Source organism: Malaclemys terrapin, chromosome 4 (assembly GCF_027887155.1).
Source record: "Malaclemys terrapin pileata isolate rMalTer1 chromosome 4, rMalTer1.hap1, whole genome shotgun sequence".
NCBI classification, from domain to species: Eukaryota; Metazoa; Chordata; order Testudines; family Emydidae; genus Malaclemys; species Malaclemys terrapin.
Genome location: NC_071508.1, coordinates 45,086,975 through 45,102,932, shown reverse-complemented (window position 1 = coordinate 45,102,932; position 15,958 = coordinate 45,086,975). Strand labels below are relative to the sequence as shown.

General features: G+C 47.8%; 1 protein-coding gene across 1 annotated transcript in view; it reads left to right on the top strand.

The window, feature by feature from the left end:
- The first annotated feature begins 5,579 nt into the window (after positions 1 to 5,579).
- Positions 5,580 to 15,958, top strand: part of CTSD (cathepsin D) — a 36,015-nt gene continuing 25,636 nt past the window's right edge. The window contains exons 1-2 of the mRNA XM_054028463.1: positions 5,580 to 5,747; positions 10,039 to 10,195. Of these exons, the coding sequence (XP_053884438.1) occupies positions 5,611 to 5,747; positions 10,039 to 10,195 (294 nt within the window). The 5' untranslated portion in view covers positions 5,580 to 5,610. The remainder of the gene's footprint in view (positions 5,748 to 10,038; positions 10,196 to 15,958) is intronic.

Genomic DNA, 15,958 nt, shown 5'->3' with positions numbered 1-15,958 from the left:
TGCTGACATTGCTACAGCAGACAAGGGAAGTGGGGAATAGAGAGAGCACTAGGGTGTAGGACAGTTGCATGCTGAGGGTTTTGCTGAATCACTGGTAGAACAGGCACATAACACACACATTCAGGCATACAAGTGAGGTAGCAGTTGCTCTGTCAGGCAGTGGGTGAGCTGGGGTTTGGCACCCTTCCATCCTGAGGAAAGGAATGCTAAGGGCAGTGAGGTCAGGGAGAAGCCTGAGTCTGAGGGACCTCACCAGCCAGCCAAGATGAGTTTCATGTAGGACTAGTTTGGCAGCCACCCTTTGTTAATCAGTCAGACCTCAGAGGGGTGATTCCTGACTCTACACCTTTGCAGTTCTGTGCTAGCTGGGCTTAGGAAGCCACTTACTTCCAGGCATCTAAACCAGCAGCAAGACCTTCGGCTCCTGTTAATGTCAGAGAGCAGCAGGAGCTGAATATCTCTTAAAATCAGCCAAGCTCTAGTCTGGGGGCTCAGTGTGGGTTGAAGACAGGAGCGCTGCCAGATTTTTTGCCGCCCTAGGCAGCGGAAGGTCCCACCCCCAAAATACTGCCAACGACCGGGGTGGCCGAAGATCCGGCCACTGCGATCGCCACCCCCTAAATGTTAGCACCCTAGGGAACTGCCTAGGTCGCCTAATGGGTTGCGCTGGCCCTGGTTGAAGACCAAGATTTTTTTTTTTTTTTTTTTTTTTCCCAAAAGTGACTAATGATTTTTTGGATGCTCAGCCTGAAACACTTGCCAAGGGCCTACATTTTCAGCCAGTGCTGAGCACTCGTCCAGAGCTGGGCAAAAGAACTGTAGGGGCTAGATTCACAAAACAGCCAGAGGAAGAGGTGCCTCCCTGATAACTTTTAGCCTAATGGTTCAGGTACTCTCCTGGGATGGGTCAGACTGAGACTGGAATCCCCACACAAATATTTGAAGCCATGTCTCCCCTAGCCCAGTGTGATGCCCAAACCACTGGGCTGTAGGCTATTCTGGGTTAGGTAGCTTGCAATCTCTCCTGTGCAATCTGTTCCACTTTATATAAAATACTTGACCAGTCGTTGGTGTGGAGTCATTCTTGCTCTCTGCCCCTAGTGGCTAAGGCACACACCTGCTCCAGGGTGGGGATTCAAACCTGGGTCTCCAGATGCAGGTGGACTTCAACTGTGAATTTGGCTTGATTTTTGGCCAACAGTTCTGGTCCAAAAAAAGGGGAGGGGAAATTAGAAATGCTGAAATTAATGAAAAATTAATTTCTGAAAGTAAATGCTTCCAAAAGATGTTTTATTTTGGAATGTGCTTACATTTTATTTTTTTAATTAAACTTCTAAAAAACCAACCAAATATTTTATTCAACCCTAATTGCGTTTTTATTTATTCATTTTGCTCAGAAATTAAAAATATCTCTTAAATAACCATTTTCTAATGGAAAAAAAATGAATTTGTCCAGTGTTGCAGTTCTGGGCCCCTGCACTTGTATTTCCTCTCAGTGGCCCAGCAAAAGCTCCCAATCTATTCCTTTTCTTAGATGGAGACCAACTTCTCTCTCCCCATCCTGACTGGGTTATTTCCAGGCTGAACAGTTCCCTGTCTTATTCCCAGCAAAAGACCGACTCCCTAAGCAGTCCTGCATCTCTTCTTTCCTCAGAGACAGTACACCATGTAATTGCTACAGTTGTAAGTTAGTACACAGCTCTCTCTAAGAAAGCCTGTTTTAGTCTTAAGGCAAAAGCACTACAGAGGAAACATATTAAAAACAATAAAAGAACCTACATGCATGCTAATAAGCTTACCTGAGATCATCCCCTGCTTCCACCAGGGGCTCTGGCAGGAGCAGTCCTTCAAAACTCACCTAGTGAGTCTCCCGTGGTTTCAAGTTCATCATACCTTTTGCTCAGCAAGAGAGCAGTCTGATGGGAACTCAGTAGGCCAGAGTCCTTCCAACTCTTCCCTAAGGACCGGGGCCTTCAGTTGACCAGAGGCCCTGTCCATTTGCTGGTTCAGAAAGAAGGCCCTGAGTCTGTTTACCACCAAGTTATTTATCCCAACAGCCTTTCTTTGTCTGCTGGTCTCTAAGAGAATCCAGTTCAAACTTTTGATGAGAGTGTGACTAGGTAATGAGCCAGACAATAGGTCCCCTTCCCAGGACAAAGTTTCAAAGGGCTGATAACTGGAGGGATTACAGTAGTATACCCCTACCTCCCAGTGAAGTTGCATAAAATCTCAGGGCAGGTCTACCCTTCAACCGCTGCATCAGCACATCAGTGCAGCTACCCCCTTCGTGCTTTAATGAAGATGCTCTACACCGCTGGAAGAGAGCTCTCCCGGTGGCGTAATTAATCCACCTCTGTGAGAGGCAGTAACTATGTCGACAGGAGAAGCTCTTCCACCAATTTAGCGCTGTCTACAGCGGAGGTTAGGTGGGTATAACTACCTTGCTCAGGGTGTGGATTTTTCATACCCGAGAGACAGTTATATCGATGTAAGTGTGTAGAGTAGACCAGATCTCACGATAACACACAAACAATTGCATTTTTAATACAGTGGTCCCCAACAGTATTAAACCTAATTCAAAAGGGTCTATCTAGAATATTGCATGTCTGTCATGCTTGGCTCTAATCCCAAGGTGAGTGCCCAACATCATTAGTCACTTCTGAAACTCTTGGTTTATTGGTTTTATTAATCTTGATAGAACTGTCCTTCTTCCTTCCCCCCCCCCCCCCCCCAGCATTTAACAAACATGCAGCAGCCATGTTATCTCCTCTGAAGAGATGACAAGGGGATCCCAGGCAAAAGATGATATAAAAGTTCATACAGGGGAGGGTGTGCTGAGATCATAGAGAGAGCGAGGCAGGACAGATTCTTTGAAGCAGCAGGCCTGAAGGTGGAGGAAGGATGCTTGGCTGACTCTCTGAAGCATGGTGGGGGAGCACAAAGAAGGAAGTGAAGCTGAGGGGGGGGGGGGGGAAGGGCAAAGGAAGGAGAGAGAACTGGGAGGAACACAGGAGTGTAGGAAGAAATGAGAGCAGAGGTGGGGGTGAGATCCTGGAAGGCCCTACAGAATGAGGTGTTTGAATCTGATGGAGGCTGATAAAGGGTTCAGGGAATGGGGTAACTACAACACCAAGCACACCACCCTAGTTGCTACTAAGGGAGACCCCTGTTGGCAGCCTCAGTAGAGGCCAAAAACTGAATGGGCTTGGAAACTGAGCTCCCTTTTCTCCCATAAGTTTGGAGAAGCCCCTGTTCCACCTGTGCTGTAGATCAAAAAGGGCCATGGCTGGCTGTCTGGCACCATTAACCATCCATTAAATTCACAGCCTCCTTAGAAGTGTCCTCCCAGCTGTTAGACCCCCCCACCCCTTCCTTACCCTGAAAGCCCTCTTGCGAAGTGGGTGCTGCAAAGCCGCATCTCCTGCCAATCCTTTATTCCTTCTGGGAGTCCTGCTTTTCTCACTGACTCCAAAGTAACTCTTCAAATGCAAATGCACAGGGGGAAAAAAAGAATAATTATAATGGCTTTTCCCCTGCTACTCCAAGAAAGATATAATAATAGCAAGGTGGGGGTATAGGAGAGGAGCAGGCTTCCAGGGGGTGCTTCAGGCTGTGAAAATCCCAGTCCCTAAGTATATTTCATGTTTTTCTTACTCCTCTGTGCTAGTTGTTAAGCAATCAAGAGGATGAAAACGGACCCCAGGATCAGTGTAATGTAGGGGAGCATCCTGGCTACATTCTTTTTCCTCCAGCCCCCCCCATTACCTGGCAGAGGTAGGTAAGGGAAGTGGCATAGGAGTTCCTATATGGACAGGGCTGGAGGTCCCCCCTCCCTGCACTCAGAAGATTCTCTAGTAGTGCTTCGCAGATGGGCTTAGAGCCCAATTCTGTCAGCAGCAGGAGGCCTGCAGCTGGCCATTATAAAGCACATCCCATTCTGATGGATCTCTTTACAATCTATGCAGCTAAGGTTTGTTTTACTGTCTTTAGATTAGAGGGCAGCAGCCACAAACACCCCCACACTAACTTCAGAGTGGGTAAAATTTTGGTCAAAGGCCCCTTGCGTCCTAAAAAGTGCCCCCAGACTGCACCTGGCTTTTCAGGGTATTCTCTAAAAGATCCAGGGAATCTGGTTCATCTGCCTTGAAATGGAGCAGCTGCCCTACAAAAATTCAAACCTACAGGACCAAGGAGTCCAGATACTGCAATTTTGCTAAGGTCCCTAGGTAGGGATCCCAAATTGTGGTCCATACATCACGGGTGGTCCACAAAACCCTTGCTAGTGGTCTGCAGTGAGCTGACAGCTCACATGATGCTGTCTCCTCCTTGTTTCTAGCTGCTAAATTGCACTAACAATCTTTAGTTCAAAGTGCAGGGACGCTTAGAACATCAGTCCTTGCCCTCTGCTATTCAGCAGCGGAATACATGCTCCTGTCTGGTGTCGCTCATCTCACGTGAGGCTGCTCGATGTAGAGCTTAACAAAGCTATGCACATTATGGGGACTTTTTGTGCAACTCCATTGCCATGGCTGCCAATACTTAGAAACGTAGCACCACCCCATCTTTGCCGTGAGGGGGCCTCCATCCTGCTCCTGGCCAAGGGCTGTGAGAACAGCAGCTTGCCTCTGTACTCTGACCTCTTCAACCACACGACAGTTCGCCAGTCTTCTAGGCGCCCTTTATGGTCACTTGTGCCACCACAAGACATGGTGGAATCTGCTTGGTGTAATGAGAGGTCTGCGATGACAGTCATTAATAATCACTCTCTCGCCATCTGCCCAACAGGTTTTGACCTGCCAAGACACCTGTGGTCATCCCTGAACCGGTTTCGAACAAGACAGGGCCATTATGCAGCCAGTCTCTTCAAATGGGGTTCCTCTAATGACCCACCACCAGGTAGATGCAGTTAACTTCTGGCTATGTGGCATATTCTCTCTGAGTGCCCACTGACTTATTTCCACGGTGGGCTACTGCCTCCTCACCTGGCTGATGACGATGCTATGAAATGGCTGGGCACACTGTGCATACCATGAGAGAGACTAACAGGCAGGTACAAATATATGAAATACTTTCCCGATCTCCTCTTTCCATGCCAGCAGCTGCCCCGATTGCCACAGGGAGGTTATATGATTGAGTGGGAAGTAGACATGGCACAATCTCTCTACCAGTGTTGCAAATTCTTGCAATCGTAGTGCAAGTCTTGTCACGTTTGGTGTTTTTCGAAAACCGTATGAGTACACCAGCAGCTCACTCTTCCCTTTTTTAAAATTATTATTAAGTTTTGAGCTTTCCTGGCTGCAGAGAAAAGCCTGAAACCTGTGACCGAAGTCCAAATTAAAAGCCAGACAGCAAAGCACTCTAAGGCAGTCTCATGATATTTTGTGGCGGAGGGAGGGGGGCTGACTCATGGTGTTTGCATGCTTGGGTTAGCAATACTGCTGACGGAAAGTCTGGCACCACACGGCCCTAAACCACCTCCCTCCGCCCGAGTGTGGCGTTTACAGGGTTAAATCCCTTCCCCAGCTTCCTCCTCCCCTAGTGGGCGCTGTGATCACGTGACACGGGATTGCAATTTCAGCCCGTCAGCTGATCCCAAAGTCACAGGATTCCATGCTCAGTCATCCCCTGCCCTGGATAACAGAGGGTGTGGGAAGGCAGTGGCGCACGGATCGGCTTGCAGCAGCCATGGGGCTCCGCGCCTTTATCCTGCTCCTGGCCCTTGTGGTCCCATGCTCGGCGCTGATCAGGTGAGGGACGTGCTGCAGCTGGGCACGGCTAGACAGCAGGCGCTAGGGGCTCCCGGGGCGAGGTTCTTGTAAACAAAGGTGCTGGCGGGGAGCCCGGTGGCAACAGCAGCTGCTCACCCCTTGCTCCAAAGAGCTGTTGAGGCCTCCTGGGAGACATATTTCTTAAGAGTCATCCTGCTTGGGCTTGCCCATTGCCTCACTGCCTCTGGTAACTGCGGAGGGTTATAGAAAACCAGGCTCTTTGTTGCTTAAGAATATGTGTGTCTCTCTTGCTCTTGGGAGGTTGCGATTTCTCTCTGCCATCATGAGCTCATGGGGGGGGATTAGTACTTGACGTGAGCAATTAGCTGCAGACTCAGGTAAACGCCTAACAGACAAAAGAGACAGTCTCCCTGCATCCAGCCCTCGGGAAGGATTGGAAATGGGAGAATTAAGCAAAAAGGCAAAAAAAAAAATCTGACCCATCATGAGCTAATATTTGGTCCTTGGCTAGGCACGGACTTTTTCCATTGACTTCCCTCCCTGGGAGATGCACCTGCCTCTCCAAGGGCACAGTTTGGCTCATGAAGTTTTTCTCAGAAGAGGCATTGGGGTGCTTTAAAGTGTCTCGCTACTGCTAAGCAGAATTTAAAAGTGCGTGTAGTGTGCCACCCTGGATGTGTTGCAGCTGTTTACTAGTCACCTTCCTTCTGGGCCAAATCCAGCAAATGGGCTGAGCGCACTCAACTCCCATTGAAATGGTTAGAGTTGAGGATGACCAGCATCGAGCAGAATGTGGCCCTAAGAAACAAACCTGTCAGGCTCAGGTCACTCACCCAAATTCATTCTTGTATAGTTCCAAGGTAAATGTATATTGGGGGTGGAGCTTGTTTTGAGTTAACTTTCACTTACCTATTGACTGACAGTTTCAAAAACAAGAGGAGAAAATTCCTGACCACTAAGTAAAACCTCAAGTCTTGATGATTTCTCAGAAGTTTCATTGACCTTTACAGGAGCAAAACTTCCCAGGGCCTGATTGTTCAGAAGGGCTGGGCACCTGCAGCTGCTCTTGATTTCAGCTAGAAATGTGGGTGTTCAGCCCTTCTGAAAACCAGGGCTTGGAAAGTTTTACTCCTGTGAAGGCCGATGGAAATTCTGAGAGATCATCAAGACTTGAAGTTTTATTTAGCGGTCAGGAATTTTCTCCTCTTGTTGCTGAAACGGACAGTGAATATGTTAACTTCAAACAAAACCCTCCACAAAATATACATTTACTCTGGAAGTAGGTAGCACTGGATTTGGGGGATTTGACCTGAGGATTTGGGTTGTGGAAACAACATGCCCTCTTGTTAAAGTGTGTTATCTTTGATCTGTGATACAGAAGTAGGAGTTTCTGGACACATTAGGAGCCTGATCATTGTGGCCCTGCACTTTGCATAGTCCGTTTCAACAGTGCAAAGTGTGTAAAATGCTTTGAGATCAGAATACAGCAGACCCTTACTAGAACGCACGTCTTATAGCGCCAATTCGGTTATAGCGCGGGACCGTGCATGGATCCCAAATTTAATTACCTTCATTGGAATCATGGTAATGTGGTCCCCACGGTAACGCGGTTCCTGCGTTAACGCGGGACCGCACATGGATCCAAAACCCTACGTTCTAGCGGGGGTCCTGCGTAGTAGTTGTAACACCCCCCCCCCCCCCCCACACACACACACACTGGTGAAAATGACTATTCTAGGTGCTGGACAACAGTGAATGAGGCCCTGGGGTCAGAAATCTGATCTAGGGAGTGCCAAGCTGGGACAATTGTCCTCTCAAGTGGAACCTCAGTGGAGTGTTTACAAAGATCTAAATCATGATAAGCAAAATAGCTGTAAGTTGTTTTCCTTATTTAATTTTCTGTGAGCTGTGATCAGCTTTCTGTCAATGTTTTAACTTTCTTTATTTGCACTGGACCATAATCGACAAAGGAAGTGGCTTTAGCTAAGTATTGACTTTACCACTCTTCGATCATAGGCAAACAGCCTTATACAGGAGCTCTCATTTGTTGTATAAAGTCCCTCCTGTGCTTCAGTTGTTTCTGGACTCCGAGCAGTTTTCAACAACTGTTTTTAACAAAATTATACTCTTGTTGTGGGCCAGCAGCAACCAGTACAGCCCTGGTACCTGACAGCTTGCAATAACACGGTCAATTTCCCAGCGTGGACAAGGCCTGAAATACAGAAATTTCAGGAAGAAGTTGGCCGAGTCCTTACAAACAACAGCGTCCAAATGGATGGCTTCTTGGGGAGACGGGAATGGATGGTTTTGAGCAGGCTGGCTACCACACCTTGAGGAGCAGGCCACTTTCTTGAGCAAAACCATTGGTTCCAGAAGTTGCCAAAGACCATTAGTAGCATAGGGGCCCTGAGCATTAGCGTGCTCTGCCCATTTGCGTGAAATTGCTGAGGGCCATGAGTTCAGTGGTGCTGGGACATCCCTAGCAGTTGGGAACACTGCACTTCTGCAGTTGTTAGTCTGAGTCTAAGGTGTCAAGTATCAGGGGGTAGCCGTATTCGTCTGTATCCACAAAAACAATGAGGAGTCCGGTGCACCTTAAAGACTAACAGATTTATTTGGGCATAAGCTTTTGTGGGTAAAAAACCCACTTCTTCAGATGCATGGAGTGAAAATTACAGATGCAGGCATTGTTATACTGACACATGAAGAGAAGGGAGCTGCCTCACAAGTGGAGAGCCAGTGTTGACCGGGCCAATTCGATCAGGGTGGATGTAGTCCCACTCCCAATAATAGATGAGTCTAAGGTGTTGCCTATGGTGGGATCCGGAGGCTGGATCAGTAACTATTGTTAGCAAGGCTTCCCTGTTCATTTGAATTAGGGAACCATTTCCCAAACTAAATAGTGCTATACACTACACCTGCTGCCTCCCCAAATGTGGTTTTTATAAGCCCTTCAGAGCGAGAATGGTCTGTTTTTTCCATGTATCAGAGGGGTAGCCGTGTTAGTCTGAATCTGTAAAAAGCAACAGAGGGTCCTGTGGCACCTTTAAGACTAACAGAATTTTTTTTCCATGTTCATCCAGCACCCTGCTAATGGGGGGGCCTAGTGCAAAGCCCACTGAAGTCAATGGCAAGATTCCCATTGACATCAGTGGGCTTTGGAACAGGCGGTTGTCATGAAAACGGTGTGTTGAAACCTAACAAGAGCTAGCACGGTTCTGCTTCTGGTATGAAGAGGGCCTTAGAACAAGGGGAGTGCCCCAAAGATGGAAGCAGGAGAAGGTAATAATGGCGGTATCCAAACTTCCTGACACTTCTTTTTTTCTTCTGGTGCTGGTAGCCCACCTCCCCTCCACACACACACATAAACTCATGTGGGTCACTGAAGTTGAGGTGAGCTTCCAACTCTTAGAAGCAGCTCATGCTAGAAATGCTGGATTGTGACATACCCTAAATTTGGCTCATTCAAGGATGTCTACAGTAGGAGCTGGGGGTGCCATTCCGAGCTTGAGGACACACACACTTCCCCAGCTGGAAGTGTAGTAGACATGCCCCAGATGGAAAGCCATGAGTGCTTGTCTTCATGCACAGGCCTTGGGAATTGAGAGAGACTAACAGCATGGCTCTCTGGAGAGGGCACTGGGCTTCAACTTGGGAGACCTGGGTGCTCTTCCTGCCTTTGCTACCTACCTGTTGTGTGACCAAGTCAGCCTCTGTACCTCAGTTTCCCCATCTGTGGGGATAATCGCAGATACCTCCTTTTGTAAAGCACTTTGAGGTCTACACATGAAAAGCACCAAGCGCTAGGTATTCTTATTAAGGCTCCAGAAAGAAGACCCAACAGTAGGCTTCAGAAAAATATAAACTTTGTTGAAGCTTGCCCAGGCTGGGAGCTGCGCTGTAAACCTTGCTGACACTAGGAGCCAAATTCTATGCTGATGTAAACTGGCCAGTCCGTTAACGTCCATGGAACTGTGCCATTTTGCACCAGCAGAAGATGTTCCTGAGAACCCTACAGGCCCTGGTGTGCATTTATTTGTATGCACAGATCAACAGAAACAGGTGCTGTCTCCCTGGGAAGGAGGAGGAGGGAAATTCTGTCCCTCAGAACATTAAACAGCAGCATGTTCTGGATTTTTGTAAGACTGCTACTGAACCTCTGAGTACTCCTTGTGTACCAGATGATCACTTGCTTTGCATGAGGTCCAGCCCTGCTTGGACGGGGGGGGGGGGGCGGGATGCTGTCATTTGGCATTGGGGGGGTTACTTGCTTTAACTGGCAATGTGCTTTTCTTTGGTTCCCAAACAGAATCCCACTGACTAAGTTCCCCTCAGTGCGCCGCATCCTAAATGAAGCCGGAAGTGAAATCCCTGATCTGAATGCAATGGGCGAATTCCTGAAATACAAACTGGGCGTGCCTGGCGTAGGGGAGCCCACCCCAGAGACCCTGAAGAACTACATGGATGTAAGTACAGCAGCCAATTGTGCAGGGCCACTACTCAATTTGGCAGCATGGTATTGCAGGGAACTCCCTGCATCAATGCATAGGGTCTCCCATTAACCTGGAAACTTGTTGTCGTCTGCACCCCTTTTGCAACTCACAAGGACAGGAAAAAGAGCTTGTTGCTTGCCCACAGTGATAGCTGACTCATCCTGCTGGAAATGCTTCTCAAGTGCCTGACTCTTTGCTGTGAATATTGAATTGCACTCAGACCTTGACAGCCCCTGCCCATGGGCAATGTTTGTTTGCAGACACATTATACTCTCATCCAGTGCTGTGGAAATCCACTCCCAAGGAAATCACCCTGCCAAAGTCAGGGCCTCAATTCTGCAGCAAGCGCCTTACTCTGCCTCAGTTTACCCATATGTAAAAGGGTGATACCACCTCCTTTACAGAGCTGTTGCAGGGATTAGCCCCTTAGGTCCAAATTGCCTAACTCCCTTTGAAGATCTGAGCCTTAAAGTCCAGTCCTGCTTCCACAGACATCAATGGCAATGCCTCATTTGACTTCTGGGGGAGAAGGCTTTTTAAGTGTAGCACTACATAAGTACACAGATGTGGTGTACACTCACTGGGAATGGAGGAGCCATAGTTTGAAGGGTGAGCGCCTCTTATTTACAGCTATTGGCAGTTTTAATAAACCTGCTGCCACACCCAAGAGTGCTTTAAAACAGTCTTCACAGCTTCAGTAGCCTTTCTTTTCCCCTCATTGTTAATTACCCAAACTTTATGACTGTCAGTAGAAGCTTTCTCCTTTGTAATCAGACCTCTCAACTTCTCACCTGATTGGTGGTGCCACAATCCACTGCCTGTGATGCAAGGGCATAACAAATTGTAGTTTTCACTGAATGCATCAAGCAGGAGGGAGAGGTAGCTGTTACTATACTATTACTAGTCATTGTGACCAGGGCACTGAGCTGGAATTTGTAAGAGCCAAGAATAGAACCCAGCTCTATCATTGAGCTGCTGGGGAAATGAGGGTGGGAAGTGATTTGCCCATTCATAAAATGGAGATAACCGTATTGATCTCCTTTGCAAAGTGCTGTGAGATCTATGGATGAAAAGAACTCTTGCTGCTGTTTGTTTGAGGCCCAAATCCAGCAAAGCATGTAAGAACATGCTTTACTTTAAGCTGTTGAGTAGTCCCATTAGAGTTAAGCCCATGCTTAAATGATTTGCTGGATCAGGGCCTAAGCCCATAGGAATCACAATGGGAGTTGCTGAGCTGTTTTGAAAGTCTGGCCCCAGTTGGGGGTGCTGAGCACTTTGGAAAGTCTGGCTTGTCAAGTGCACTTGAGATCAGGCACTCAAGAAAATCACAAGGCAGATGTTACACCCACCTATATATTGGCAGCAGTACTGACGAGGGTCAAGTGAAAAGGGAATCCAGAAACGGAATATATTTGCCATTTTGCTTTGGTAAAACACTGCATCTATTTTGAGCGTGCAGGGTTCCTTTTAATCAAAGCTCACTATCTGGGTTTGCATTGGACACACAGACACTTTGTAGTTCATTAATGGAGCAAATTACATGTTGGATATTCAGGAAGCTGCCTATCTTCAGCCTTGCTAGGGAGTTTATGTAACTTGAATGCTGGAGGGAGGTTCAGAACCCACTTCAAAAGGAAATGTCCCCTCTTGGATTAATGGAGAACCTACATTAGATCTTAGCAGTATAGGGTCCATGAAACATGGTTATAGTCTTCTTCCATCCAGTAGGGGGCATTGGCACATATACCCATTATAATATTAACCCCTTGATACCAGTGGTGCTGACACTAGCATGAGAAAAACCCCCAAGCATTCAAGGCAGCAATTGTTTACTGAAGTCTCCTTTTGGCACATGACCGGAAACAGATTACAAAAGGTGGATGTGAGCTTGGGCCATCTGATGGGGAATCAGCAACATGATTAGGGCTGGTGTGTGACACTGTCAGCCAGGATCTAGACCAGTGTTTTCCTTTTCGATCTGCAGGGAAATGCCTGGCAAACGTCTAGGAGGCAATGGGTGTCTGGATGGTAGGGGAGGGTAGGAGAGGCAACCCTCTGCCAGGATAGAGGTCGTTTCCCACCTCCGCAGCCTGGGTACTGCTGAAACACCCCTGCCACCATTATCCCTGGTTCTTAAAAATGTAGGACTCCCATAGACTTCAATGGGCTTTGGATCAGGCCCCCTGACTGGTGTTTTCAAACAGGGCCTCATTGTGAGAGACCCCCATACGAGGGCTTTATCCACCCTCAGTAAATGACTCAGCTCATACTGCAGGCAAAGGCTTCCAGAAGGGCCCACCTTTGAAGCAGGTTCTTTCTCCTACCTAGTAGCTGTGCTGCTGTCCTCTGGAAAGTTACCTATTAGTCGCTTCATGTAACCAGAACAGGGCTCAGCACAGCTGCAGTGTTCTGCCCCTCAAGGATCTGCCCAGCTCTGCCCCGCCCAGGTTTCTGCTCTTGATTCATATCACATAGCACCTCTTCCCCACAGCTGTGCTAGCCTCACCATGGCCTATTTCCTTCTCTCACTCCTTCCTGATCTTCTGTCTGGGGAGCAGTGTATTTAGACTGTGTAGTTATGCCAAACTTTTTCTAACTTGGATGCTGAAAATTAAACACTGAATATGAGGCCTGATTTTTTTTGTTTTGTTTTGTTTTCTCCCTTCTGAGTTGCTGAGCACCTGCAGCTCCTATTGACTTCAGTTGAATTTGTGGGTGCTCAGCACTTCTGAAAATTAGCCTCAGGTTGGGCACCCAAAAATTGAGGCCTTTAAATTTCAGTGGCCATTCAGCCTTGGTTCCTACGAGACAGGTGGAATTTTAAAGCTCCCAGAACTGAAGGCATCAGACTTAGGAACAACCATACATGCCATGTCCTGCGTATGTGGAGTACTCTCCTGGGAACGGGAATGTCTTGGCAGCTCTTCACTTGCACTCCCAGGCCCCCTGGGCTCTTGTCAGGTTTCCAATTTCTTCCTCCCTCAACTTCCTTGGGATCAGCAAGGAGGGACCGCAATTGGTTAATCAGCAATGTCGAAACAGAGGGAGGTGGGAATTACACAACGGTGGGGCTACGATTCCGAAACATTTTTGGCTTCTTCTTTTAAAGACCTTTTCCTCATTTTCAGCTCTTGGCTGTTGAGAGCCGACACTAAGTCACTTCTCAGGTGCTGTTTTCTCCATCTGCAAATCTTGTTGCTAGAAATGATTTCAACCCCCTTTCGGTTTATTTTCAAGTCACAAGAAAGTCAGAGGAATGTGGTTGTGCTCCTCTTGTGACGTCAGGCTAGAATACTGGACCCCAGGAGCTGTGGCAGGGCAGATTTATCATTTGTCTTACTATAGCGCCTTGCAGCCCAAGTCATGGACCAGGATCCCAGTGTGCTAGGTGCTGTACAAACGCAGTAAAAACAACAGCGCTTAGAATTGAAGAAAAAGGCCAGAGGCGACAGGTGGAGACAGACTAGCGTGGGGTGGTTAAAGGAAATAATGAGAATACTAGTCAGTGTGATGGGCGGTGTTGTAGCTCAGACCTCACTATCCTTTCATGTGAAAGAGCACGTAGCATAGGCACAACCACTGGGTGGGAGAGGATTCATAGAAGGGATCACTGTAGTTCTCATGCATGATACCAGCTGTGTCTTTCTTAGCCCACCCCCACCTCCTAACTTTTTTCCTTCCAGGCAATACCCCCTCTCCTTCCCACCCAGCTCTGCATGCACTATGCCTGAAGAGTTTAAAATAACCAGGTTTCACCCCATCCCCTGAAATATACCCTCCTTCTGCTGCTCATCGCTGCTTGTCTTTTTCCCCCCCGCTCCCCCCAATCCAGACCAGTGTCTCCTGGTTAGATGGGCAGAAAATCCTGCCCAAGTCTCTCCGAGAGGCCCCTCTCAGAGTCTTGGTCCCCACTGACCAGGATGCCAGTGACTCATTGCGTTTCTGTCCCCCAGAGCTCGTGGCCCACAGGTGGCACAGAATGGTACTTGGTATTGACCCATAGGGGGATACTCTGCATCTGTTCCTGTTAGTGGACACAGCATGGCTTAAAGTCAACTTTGTGGTGTTTCCAATGGCTTGTTTTGGTTTTTCCCTTTCTGGTGCAAAAAAGTAGGGAATGAGGGGAGGCAGTTGTGCCTTTGCCTTCAGGTTGGGAGACCCTGACGGCATGCCAGAACCCCACCCAAGGTGCTAGGAGACTTGGGGTGCCTCTAAACCTCCTCAGCAGAAGTAGCCATTTGGGCATGATGCACAATGGAGACTGCACACCCTGCATTGGAATGCCATTGAGATGTAGGTGGTGTCATGAGAATGACATGACAGGTGGCATCTCCATGGCTTTCTTAACTGTATTAACATAGTTCTCCTGCATCCCTACATGCCTATGATGCCCTCCCTGGCCAAGGGAAGCAGTATCTCTCTGCATTCAGGTCTTAAAGCACCTCTTCCGTGAAGCTCATCAGTATTAAGGCATAGTACTTCCTATGGGTTTCCTAGTGTATATTTGGTTCTGGTCTATCCATTTATCTGTCTAGTTCCTTGAGCAGCGACTGTTGGTCAGATCATGGCTCATATAGAGAATGCCTTGCTTTGCGCTGCTAGATTGGTGCAATCTTGTAGCCAGTTTAACCAGCTACCTTAAGAATTTCCGCTTAGGAATCGCCAGATGGCATAGAACTGGCCTGGCCAGCTGCGGGCCGCCCATCCCACTTCCAGCATAGGGGTGTGACATACAGAAGGGGTATGTGGCTAGTGGACTGCTGCATTCCTGCAATTCCCAGGTCCCAGAACAGCCCAGTGGGGCTCCATTGCAGCCAGCAGAACTTAAAGTCTAAGTTCTGTGGCCTTGTCATAGGGTGAGCTGGGCCTGTCAAAGAATCAAGCCCCCAATTCTAGCCTGCACTTTGATCAGGTGACAGAGGGTCATGTGACTGAAGGCATAGGTCCATATAGGCCCAGCTCCTCCTGTGACGGAGACTGACCCAGCAAAGCATTTAAGTAGCTGTTAACTTTTAAGTACTTTGCTGGATTTTCTGCAAATTCAGTACAGAGCCAACCTTGTAGGATTGGCATGTGTTTTTAAAAGTTCAGCTCCGTTCCCAAAGTTCAGGCTCCCTTCAGAGGTGAAGGAGTCTGCAAAGCTTTTCTTGTCTGTCTTCTTACTGTTTGCTGTGGTGTTGTAGTCATGTTGGTCCCAGGATATTAGCGAGACAAGGAAGGTGAGGGAATATTTTGTTGGTGAAAGAGACCTGAAGAGCTCTGTGTAGGTCAAAAGCTTCTCTCTCCCCAACAGAAGCAGGTCCAATAAAAGATATGACCTCATCCACCTTGTTGACTTGCTAACAGATTACCAGCTAGAGCACTGTAAAAGCCTAATGTGCAAGAGTTTAAATAGCCTGTTACGTGGAGGGGATTTGACCGTGACTGTCAGTGACAAGGTGGAAATCTGTCACTCTTAGTGGAGGGATATTTGTAAGTTACAGAAGGATGCTTCAAAAGATCAAATGGAGGAGAAAGAACCAAGAGCTTTTTCTCTCAAGATTGTGACCACTCCTATGTTTTAACCCAGTCAGGTACCCGTTACAACACTTGGATCACCTGACCCAATTGTTACATAGTTACGTGTTGGTTACACCAACTAGTATCTGTGTTTGTAATCTGGTCACGGGACAAATGTGTTGTAACTGGGTCCCCTGACTTGGTTCTGATTAAGGTGTAGATGAGGTCTTCGCATCG